General features: G+C 32.8%; 1 protein-coding gene across 1 annotated transcript in view; it reads left to right on the forward strand.

The window, feature by feature from the left end:
* LOC106076228 (solute carrier family 2, facilitated glucose transporter member 1-like) overlaps positions 1-12,160 on the forward strand; it is an 84,101-nt gene that overhangs the window by 20,599 nt on the left and 51,342 nt on the right. Inside the window, exon 2 of the mRNA XM_056007359.1 lies at positions 174-328. Coding sequence (XP_055863334.1) covers positions 317-328 — 12 coding nt within the window. The 5' untranslated portion in view covers positions 174-316. The remainder of the gene's footprint in view (positions 1-173; positions 329-12,160) is intronic.

The following is a 12,160-nucleotide window of genomic DNA, read 5'->3' on the forward strand; positions in this document are numbered from 1 at the left end:
ATCTAAATGGGACGGACGGACAGACATGCCACACAAAACTAATAGAGCGTCTTTTCCGCTAAAAATATATACATATTTAATACAAATGACATTTTTCTTCCCTGCACAATTACGCTTTCCTTCCCAATAGACTCGTCCATGACCTATGTTTTCTTTTTTTTTTTTTGTTACAGCAATAAACACTGGCTGAGAGAGAGGAACTTTCAACAAGAAGATTAGACTAGAAGATCAAGAGTCTAGTGAATTGTAGTTTTGATTTTAAACCATACAGCTGTGAAATATTATAAAAAATACTAGATCTCAGTAAACTACGAAAATGCCAAATGAGGTAGGATATTGTTCTATTTCATATGTATTTTAGGAATAGCGGCAAAACTGCCCATGATTCCACCAGGATGACTATTTTCATTCATTGACCCTGTGTCCCTGACAAACATATTTCGTGCCCTTGTTGTACCAACCAATGAAAAAACACTTTCTTAACATTCAATCATTGGTTAAGCTTCACCTTTGCTTTATGAAAACAAATTTGATCATTAATAAAAATAATTAAACTGACACATCGATTTTTCAATTAGAATCTAGTTTCTAGAATTTTATATAGAATAGTCTATCTAGGCTCTAGGAATCTAAAAAAAATCTATCTAGACTAGATACTACAATACTAGATCTAGATCTAGAGTCTTAGTCTTTCTAGAAGTAGATAGATCTAGAATCTATATAACAAATAATAACAATTAAGTCAATTATTATTATTGAATTATCATAGATTAGATTTTTTCTTTCTAAAACTAAATCGGATCTATTTAGTCTATTTACCTATTACTTTTATATCACTGAAGTTAGACATTGTGTGTCATTAGTCTGAACTCTGATTAGTCTTAGATAAAAATTAGATCTAGAAATAATCTAGATCTAGATAATAAAATCTAGATCTTGTACTGACATATAGATCTAATAGACTTATTATATTAATAGACTATGATATCTACTAGACTCTTATATAATTATTATAATATATAGACCTCCTAGATTCTAGACTAGAGTCTAGATCTAGAATCTAGGAGGTCTATATATTATTCTAGACTAGATAGTAGTCTAGATCTAGAATCTAGGAGGTCTATATATTATTCTAGACTAGATAGTAGACTAGATCTATGTCTATATAGAAATAATAGAATACTAGATCTAGAATCTATAGTTTATTCTACTAAATCTACTTCTCTTTGCAGTCTAGGAGTAGGAATAAACTGTCTAGGACTCATACTCATGCTAGACCTCTATAGTAAAGGGTCTATTTCTAATCTAGGACAATGTAGGTCTACTAAAAATCTACTCATAGTCATAATCATTAGACTCTGTAGATCCATCTAGATCAGTGATGCCCAAAATACTGCTCCTGGGCCACGTCTGGTTTGCAATATGGTTCTATTTGGCCCATCGAAACATTGGCAAAAAGTGTAGAAAAACACTCCACAAAAAAAAATGTAAAAAAAAATCTTTTCCTACATCAGGGTAAATGGATTGATACCAATAATTGATAGTATAATAAACCAATATATTTGTTTTATAAAGAAAGAATATATTTTTAAAGAACATATCATTCAACAGCTTTATGATACCAAACATTTAAATCAATAAGGTGGCATTCTTGGTTTGAGACGCAATTGTTAGATTACACCTAGATAGGATATGATGATTGAAGAGAATATTCACAGAAAAAAAGAAGAAAATGAGCTGTAAGGCTAGTTACAGAATTGTTCACATTGTAAGTAGAGACACGAAGCCATTTTCCAATGGCAAATGCATACAAAAACTGCTTGTTTGGCAATGATGGAAAAAATGTGTCTTGAAAAAAAGAACGCTGTTGAAGCTGTCAACCGTTCTCATGACAATTATAAGACTAGTGAAACATGTATATATGGGTATATATCTCTAATTCAAAACTAACAGACAAACCAGGTTTAAAAAATGTTTTCTATTGCCGCTGACGAGTCTACCAACATATCTGATACTGTCTATCTGTCTATATAGAATTCTAGATCTAGAATCTATAGTTTATTCTACTTCTCTCTGCAGTCTAGGAGTAGGAATAAACTGTCTAGGACTCATACTCATGCTAGACCTCTATTTCTAATCTAGGACAATGTAGGTCTACTGAAAAAAAGAACGTCAAACTAAGAGTTTTGTGCTTGATTCTATATATTCATAATGGTGGTTGTAGATAAACATGTTAGTTCTTTCTTTCTTTTTTTTTCCACATATATTTCAGCATTTCATATCCACATGCAGTAATTATATCTAGGACTTAAAAGGCTGTGAAAACACAAAGAACACCTTTTAAACTTTGGTATTACATTTTAAGACATTTGGGATGTATGACCAGTGTACAATAAACATTGAAAAAGAATTGTGAAAATGGTATCTTGACATTTGAGTCCCATTTTCTTTTTATAATATATCAATATCAAGCAGTTATCTTTTTGTAATTTTTCTGTTCTTTAAAATATTTTTTACAGGTAAATTTACAGGGCTTTAAGGACATATAGATCTAATTTATTAGATTTTGATTAAGCTGAATAGTTTTTGAAATGTTTAAATATTTAATTTTAAGGCAGCAAACTGATAAAAACTTGTAACACATTTAGCGCTGTTCTTATAATTAAGGCTAGTTGTAAAGCAATTGAAGTAGCTATTAATAGCTGTATTATTTAGCTACTCACTCCTATACATTTTACAGGCCTTATTATTCCGAAGGCAAAAAAGGAAAACCATTCTAATTTTTTTTTTACCATTACCTCTTATTTGATTTTACTGTAAAACCATTAACATGATAAATTCTAAGTTGTCTTTATTATGATAGCAATATTTTTATACCAATGCATACATTAATAAAATGGTTTTGCTATTTGATGCTTCAAGCTCATAATTTGCTGTCTTTATTATTGTGTCTCCAAATAAAAAGCTCTACATGTTAAAATATATATTAACCACTCAGAAACAATGCCATTTTTATTCTACACCAATAACCTCCTTGAAATTTGCTATCATGTTATGATTTTTGTTCCTAATTAAAGGTAGAGATCCCTGTTTTTTTTGGGAATTTTCTATAAGAAATTAAAATTTTAAATATTTTTATCAAAAATATTATCTTTGCTAATTTCAGATACATAATGAATTAGGAATACGTAAATCAGAGTGGTGAAACTATTATGATTTTCATTGTGTATAATTTGTTTGGAAAGGGGAGGGCTTCTAGAGGATTATCCAATTAAAGTTTCTTCCTTCTTTTTCTTTAAAGAATGGACTTAAATAAGTTGATGTTATATTGAAATAAAATGCAGTAAGCTCATGATTATATAAATAATAAGATTTTAACAAGCAAAATATTAAAAAAATGCTTTAAAAAAACAAAGCTTACAGAAATGGTGAGAATTTTGCCATTACAACTAAATCTATCCATAATGTAGAAGTTATTTCTCGTATTCAGTATCCAACAGAAAAATTAATTAACAATAATAATAATTGGTTTATATTGTTTATATGATTATGTCTTTTTGGGTAAAATAAATAATTAATATCTACTTCATCGGAAAATGTGTGTGGAAGAAATAGCTAACAAATATTTAAGGGGACTTAACTCTACAAATTCATCCATATGTGTGGATACTAGCGGGCTGATTTCTCTTGTTGGTATGAAACAAAATAATTAATTACACCAGTTATTAATTGACTCATGAATAATTGTGCAAAGTTTCAACTTGATCCCAGAATGAGTGTGGGAGAAATAAGGTGTACACACTTTTCACAGACAGATAGACTGACTGAATTGATAAAAATAAGAATGTTCCTTTAGATCAATGCATGACTGGCTCAGTATTCAGTTCTTGTATTCATGACCCAGTCTGTTGTTGAAGCCAACACTAGTTCAGTGAACAGCTTGTTTGACACTTTGAGTCTATTACACTATACATCACACACACATACCTGTACAATTACGTTAGCATTCAGTTATTTTGTTTCATATATCTTGATTAAGTTTTTTGTTATTGCATTGCACTGTGTAGAAAAGTCGACCTTGTTTTCATGTTTTGGATGGGTGAGGTTTTTTGGTAGAGATGGGCATCCAATTATTTTCATTGTGACTATAAACAAAATGTCAGATGTATGAGATCAAATTATGTTTATCCTCCTATGTTCTTGCATTAAAAGCCAATGATCTTAAAATCATTTACACTGTTACACTGACAAGACATTTAAGGCACCTCTGCTCTTAGAAGCTCCTATATTATAGAAAGGTTGATGTAGCAATTATAGGAGGATTGTTTGACATTTTTTAAAGCACCATTGTTATTGAAGGTATCAAGGTGGTTGAGTAGTAAAGCGCTTGGCTACTGAACAGATGCGTTTTGGTTTCGAATCTTCGTGAAGACTGGGATTTCAAATTTCTGGATTTTGATGACGCCCCTGAGTCCACTGAAACTCCAATGGGTACCTTACACTAGTTGGGCAAAATAACGATGGTCGTTTGTGGGGTGGCCACATAATGCCCAAATTACCGGTGCCAAAAATCCCAGTGCCTAAACTTCCTAGATTCACTAGTTGACTAGGGAACGTGAAAAGGATCGACACGTGTAGTCACTCAATGAACTTCTATGTATGTTGTGTCTGTTCTTTTTATGTGGCTGTTGTTGAGTCCTTGTTATCACAGTTCATTTCCGACAAGGATCACTAAATCAGTCTTATCCTATTTTCTTTTTATAATATATCAATATCAAGCAGTTATCTTTTTGTAATTTTTCTGTTCTTTAAAATATTTTTTACAGGTAAATTTACAGGGCTTTAAGGACATATAGATCTAATTTATTAGATTTTGATTAAGCTGAATAGTTTTTGAAATGTTTAAATATTTAATTTTAAGGCAGCAAACTGATAAAAACTTGTAACACATTTAGCGCTGTTCTTATAATTAAGGCTAGTTGTAAAGCAATTGAAGTAGCTATTAATAGCTGTATTATTTAGCTACTCACTCCTATACATTTTACAGGCCTTATTATTCCGAAGGCAAAAAAGGAAAACCATTCTAATTTTTTTTTTACCATTACCTCTTATTTGATTTTACTGTAAAACCATTAACATGATAAATTCTAAGTTGTCTTTATTATGATAGCAATATTTTTATACCAATGCATACATTAATAAAATGGTTTTGCTATTTGATGCTTCAAGCTCATAATTTGCTGTCTTTATTATTGTGTCTCCAAATAAAAAGCTCTACATGTTAAAATATATATTAACCACTCAGAAACAATGCCATTTTTATTCTACACCAATAACCTCCTTGAAATTTGCTATCATGTTATGATTTTTGTTCCTAATTAAAGGTAGAGATCCCTGTTTTTTTTGGGAATTTTCTATAAGAAATTAAAATTTTAAATATTTTTATCAAAAATATTATCTTTGCTAATTTCAGATACATAATGAATTAGGAATACGTAAATCAGAGTGGTGAAACTATTATGATTTTCATTGTGTATAATTTGTTTGGAAAGGGGAGGGCTTCTAGAGGATTATCCAATTAAAGTTTCTTCCTTCTTTTTCTTTAAAGAATGGACTTAAATAAGTTGATGTTATATTGAAATAAAATGCAGTAAGCTCATGATTATATAAATAATAAGATTTTAACAAGCAAAATATTAAAAAAATGCTTTAAAAAAACAAAGCTTACAGAAATGGTGAGAATTTTGCCATTACAACTAAATCTATCCATAATGTAGAAGTTATTTCTCGTATTCAGTATCCAACAGAAAAATTAATTAACAATAATAATAATTGGTTTATATTGTTTATATGATTATGTCTTTTTGGGTAAAATAAATAATTAATATCTACTTCATCGGAAAATGTGTGTGGAAGAAATAGCTAACAAATATTTAAGGGGACTTAACTCTACAAATTCATCCATATGTGTGGATACTAGCGGGCTGATTTCTCTTGTTGGTATGAAACAAAATAATTAATTACACCAGTTATTAATTGACTCATGAATAATTGTGCAAAGTTTCAACTTGATCCCAGAATGAGTGTGGGAGAAATAAGGTGTACACACTTTTCACAGACAGATAGACTGACTGAATTGATAAAAATAAGAATGTTCCTTTAGATCAATGCATGACTGGCTCAGTATTCAGTTCTTGTATTCATGACCCAGTCTGTTGTTGAAGCCAACACTAGTTCAGTGAACAGCTTGTTTGACACTTTGAGTCTATTACACTATACATCACACACACATACCTGTACAATTACGTTAGCATTCAGTTATTTTGTTTCATATATCTTGATTAAGTTTTTTGTTATTGCATTGCACTGTGTAGAAAAGTCGACCTTGTTTTCATGTTTTGGATGGGCGAGGTTTTTTGGTAGAGATGGGCATCCAATTATTTTCATTGTGACTATAAACAAAATGTCAGATGTATGAGATCAAATTATGTTTATCCTCCTATGTTCTTGCATTAAAAGCCAATGATCTTAAAATCATTTACACTGTTACACTGACAAGACATTTAAGGCACCTCTGCTCTTAGAAGCTCCTATATTATAGAAAGGTTGATGTAGCAATTATAGGAGGATTGTTTGACATTTTTTAAAGCACCATTGTTATTGAAGGTATCAAGGTGGTTGAGTAGTAAAGCGCTTGGCTACTGAACAGATGCGTTTTGGTTTCGAATCTTCGTGAAGACTGGGATTTCAAATTTCTGGATTTTGATGACGCCCCTGAGTCCACTGAAACTCCAATGGGTACCTTACACTAGTTGGGCAAAATAACGATGGTCGTTTGTGGGGTGGCCACATAATGCCCAAATTACCGGTGCCAAAAATCCCAGTGCCTAAACTTCCTAGATTCACTAGTTGACTAGGGAACGTGAAAAGGATCGACACGTGTAGTCACTCAATGAACTTCTATGTATGTTGTGTCTGTTCTTTTTATGTGGCTGTTGTTGAGTCCTTGTTATCACAGTTCATTTCCGACAAGGATCACTAAATCAGTCTTATCCTACATAGTGAAAGGCTTCTTAATCAAAAGTCTCCATTTGTAATTATAGAAAACCTATGTTGTGTTGTTGTTTTTTAAATATTAATTTAAATATTGCTACCAGCTATCATATGAGTATAGTTTAGCATGGAAATAGCCGTGTAGACCACATAACACCCTTTTAAAACTTGGGCCAAAGAAACATTAAGAGTGTACTTTATTTTACCTGCCATGATGACCTTTAGTTTTGGAAGGAAACATTACTTTATGAAATTTTCTGTGCCGCTTGTGTGGTGGATCGACACACTGAGATAGTTCTACTACACTGTCTACACATGCTAGACTAAATGAACTAAAGGCTCCTACAAACCCACACAACTACAAATTAAAGGGGGAATAGCGGGAACAAATGATTGGCGCGTTAATAACAGAGCAGTTATCCCCCAATTTTTTAAATGCTTTCTTAAATCTTATTGACTACTAGCTTCTATTAGGGAGAAGAATAAAACTTAAATCAAAATTTGTTCGATAAAGTAGATTATCTCCCATGGACTAGATGCGTGATCTGCGTTGAAAAGAAATCCCGATCCATTTATAGAGATGTAGCTATACATGAGTCAAGTTAATGTCATAACCCTTATTATAAATCGTAGAGTCCCTGATCCCAAAATACTATTGGTGTTCTTAGCAGAAGTGAACGCTATATGTAACAAACAGTGGACTCCTTATTAAAATCGAAAAAATAGATTTAAAGCCGGAAGTCCTAATGCAAAAGAAATTAATTTATGTATGATAATGATAGTAAGATTTGGGGTCACGTGTCTTGAAGGGTTATTCCACACATATTACCAAGGGGTGACATTGTCAGAGGCGTAACAGGAGATCTAGCGAGACCAAGCGTTATAAAGGCCTGAACACTAACCTGCAACGTCACAACCTGGGGGCAGTATAGACCAAAATAGTGTTGCCTCGACCTGGCAACTAGCTTTTATTCTCCACAGTTTGCAAGTCAGTAATGAGAGGACTTCTGTAACGAGTGGTCTCGTTCTATACTCCCAAACAACCACTCTAGTGCGTTATAAATGATACTCTTACAATGTACATTCTTCTAAGTTATCTATATTGAAGGATTTCGTTATTGGCATTGATTTAAAGCATTCAGTCCTTTACTGTTGAGGACAAGAACCGGTTATAAAGTATACATCTGATGGAAATAGAAATTAATTTTATATTGACATTGTCATACGATTTCCAGTTTTTATTTTATTTTTCTTATTAACGAATGACCCAAGTCGTTCCTACATTTTCAATTCGCCGTCGGAAATGTTAGTCACTCCTTTAGGGGACCTGGGGTGCGGGCGGGCAGCTGATCTCAAAAAAAAAAAAAAACGGCTGCAACGATTTTCCTAGAAATTTAACAGTTGATGTTTATCGCAGAGAAAAGAATTACTAGCTCGTTAGCCACATTGGGAAAACTCTACTTCGACCGTTATAATTTTTCAAAATACAAAATACATGTAAATTTGGCTGGAGACTATATCTAGGTCTAGAGCCAACATGGCGTAGTCAGCCGTATTACCGTAAATGCGATAACTGAGTAAATTTAAAGTTGCTTCAGTGGTATTGAAGTTTATAAGCGTTGCTTATATTTTTACGTACATCTAATATAGATTACATCTAGATTCTATACTAGATATTAAGGGATTTAAATGAGATTTGTGGGTCTAGCATTAGATCTAGATGTCCATAAACATACCAATAACTAATCGCACAAATCTACCCTTCCTCGCTGGCCGAATCAGAAAATGTATATTTTCTAGCAGCTGTGTAACGGTTTCGATATCCTAATTGAACTAAAAAGTTTTAAAATTATTTTTAAAAATATATCTTAATATATTTGAAGTTTAATAATGGAGGTATAGTCATTTCAAAAAATAGATTTTTCAAAAAGTTTTTCTTCTTTTCTATTTGCTTGTATAAAGTATAAATTTTATGATTGTACAATTTTCACGATACTCTTTAAAACTGATACATAACATTTAGGCATTTATTTTTTACCCCCTTGGCTCTGCCTGTTTTCAATTTCGGCACCTCTCGGTAGTTTCGGCATCTTTATATTTTCAATGATGGAGATACATTGTTTAGAACTTGGATACAGTGTATCTGTACATTATCAGTCTATAAAGGTTTTGTTAAGAAGTGAACGCTAGCAATGACAGTTTTGTTTTTGTTGGAGAAAGGTATTTAGCTAGCTCTGGATTGGAACTTAACTTATGTAAATCCTATCACGATAATTGTTTAGTTCTATTCATTGCCAAATTACCTAGCGTGAGAATATAATTAACAAGCTAATTACTGCGTGAAACAAACAGGGCTTAAGATATCAGTCAGTAGCATTCCACACGCAATGGGGTCTTCAAAACATTATTAAATATAAACATTCAGTAAGCGCATAGTAGGGCATACTGTGAATCTCACACCGTAGAGCTGTAGAGGTCGAATGGATGACGAACATTGATCTTGATCCATTTAGACGCTTTCTTTCTTGCTATTGTTTCCAACTGAGAAAATGGCTAACTCTTAAAAGGGTAGAGAAGAAATGACATCAGGAAATCAACAATTAATATAATGGAATGAAATACTATTGTCCACACCATTTTGTTGTAAAAAAAATATTTTTTTTAAAATACACCTTTGGTGATTTGTTACGATATAGAAGAAATGTATATTTATAGCCATATATACAAATCAATACTGTAAGATTCCTTCATCAAAATCACTATATTCATTAATTACCACTAATTACTTAATTAAAAAAATAATGATTCATGTTTTGCGAGGGACAATAAATAAGTGTGCCAATGTTTCAACTTCATCCGAAAATGGGAAGTGGGGGGAAATAACGTGTACACAGTTTGAACCAGACAGAAGCTTTTGTACAAAAATTGTCCATTGTCTTGAACTTCCTAATATGTTTTGCAATTTATATATTGAGATTTTTATCAGAGGTTAGCTTATAGATCCAAATATAGGCCCGTTAGTATTAGCTGTTTGTGAATAAATTAACGACATTCTGTGCAAATTGTATCTGTACACTTTGTTTTGGTCCACTGTCTGCTCAGTGCAACGCCAAGCCTCTACATACCAAATGTGTGTTACACATTGCAGTCTCGAGGTAAACCTAACAGGTAAGTGTGCAGGGGACGGGGTCCGCCATGGAGAAAGTTTATGAAAAAAAGCTAGGCCACTGGGGTATAACAGAATGTTGTCCGCGGCCAGGTCAGATCTGGAAGAAAAGGGCACCATTCCTTTCTAAGCCGGATAGCATACCAATGTATACGCCCCTGTGTATTTACACATAAAAAAGTAATTTTTAAAAATATATCGATGGTGGTAGGCTAGAAGAAAGTTTAGATGACAGCTTATGTTAGGTCCAGATACGAAGTCCCAACCTATAAACAATTGTACCAATCGAATTTGAGCATATTGAGATATAATTTTTTTTTGGGTTGGGGGGTTTTATATTATTGCATCGATATAAAATTATATGTTTTTTTTTTTAAATTATTTGTATAATACAGCTTTTTACAGTTTTAATATTTAAGCTTTATATTTTGTGGAGAATGTGTTCGTTTATTGGAAAGTCTTAACGGAAATTGCATAAAACTTACATTTCTACGTATCATTATCTATCTCGCCATCTCTCTGTATAAGTATGTATAATTTCCTTTATAGTACCATGTGAACACACTCGATAATATAATTTATATCTTCCGTATCAAATATAGTTATGAATTGCATAAACATGAAATAAATAAAGCCATGTAGCAGGTCATTCTTTGCTGATTTCTCAGTAAACACTTTCCCTTTCACGCAAGGGTGTTTGTTTAGTGAAATTTCATGCTTTTGGCTTTCTCAAAGCGCGCTATGATACGAGGAACGTTCGAGGTGACAAAGCGTCTTGCCACAAACTAATCAGCTGAGTCGGCTACGCTGGCAGTTATTCCTAACCTTTACTTCTTGACAGCCTTTGGTGGCATTAATAGGATTAATAAATTGTATCGCTTTCCTTCAGAACCTGCTTCCATTAAATTCTGGTTCTTACTTTTTGTTTTATTGACGTGAGGGAATCAAATCTTAAACGTAAGATTAATGTTGGATGCACTTTTGAGATGAAGCCCAACTAGACCCGAAGAATCGCTCTAAGTATCTGTAAGAGGATGTGTGGCCGTTCTTTAATTTAAAAAAAAAAGTTTTTTGTCTTGGAACTGAGCAGCGGCACTGTTTGCAGTCCACCGGTATTTTTATTTTAAACTGGGCATTTAAAACAGTGGTACTGTTCGCTGCCCACCAGTTTGAGAAGCACCCATTGAAACATCTGGATGTAACAACACAGTTGAACCTTTCTACTTGTTTTGCTGAGCTCATGATTTTTATTTTCTATTGACCTTCGTGTTGCTGGGAGATGTTAGTTTACCTCTTACTATATGTTGCGTACAAGTTAGCGGTTCTCCTCTATATTGTAATACTATTTAGTTTAATTGACTATAAATCTAGATCAGTGTTTCCCAAACTGTGTACTGCGGAACCCTAGTGTTACGCGAGGACTAAATAGGTGTTTCTCCAATAATGGAATAACTAATTAGTAGGCCACCACGTGAATAAATATCTCTAAAAAAAATAATCAAAATGTTCCTTTAAATACTCAGAATGTGCGAAGTGTTCCGTTAAGGAAAAGGTTTGGGAACCACTGATCTAGACGTACACAAAAAGCTTCAAACTTGTTAACTTCGTATTACATTTTAATCATTTTAGTCAACCTAATAAAAATGGAAAAAAAAATGTCTGTGTAACCTTTACGTTGTTTGTTGATTAGCGATTTGTTTATTACCTTAGCAAACTGATCATTCCATATGTGCCACAAAAAGCCCTGCGCTCAATGGACTCAACGCTTGTAGTGGTGCCAGGTTTCTCCATCAAAAGCGATACGGTCTGCAGGCTTTTTTTGTGTGCACGTACCAAAGGTTTGGAGCTCACTCCCCATTGATCTCAGACAACATGCTACACTACTTTCAAGAAGAACATTAAGACCTACCTGTTTAAACCATTGTAGATTAGTTTGTCATT

The sequence above is a fragment of the Biomphalaria glabrata genome, chromosome 13, assembly GCF_947242115.1.
Source record: "Biomphalaria glabrata chromosome 13, xgBioGlab47.1, whole genome shotgun sequence".
NCBI classification, from domain to species: Eukaryota; Metazoa; Mollusca; class Gastropoda; family Planorbidae; genus Biomphalaria; species Biomphalaria glabrata.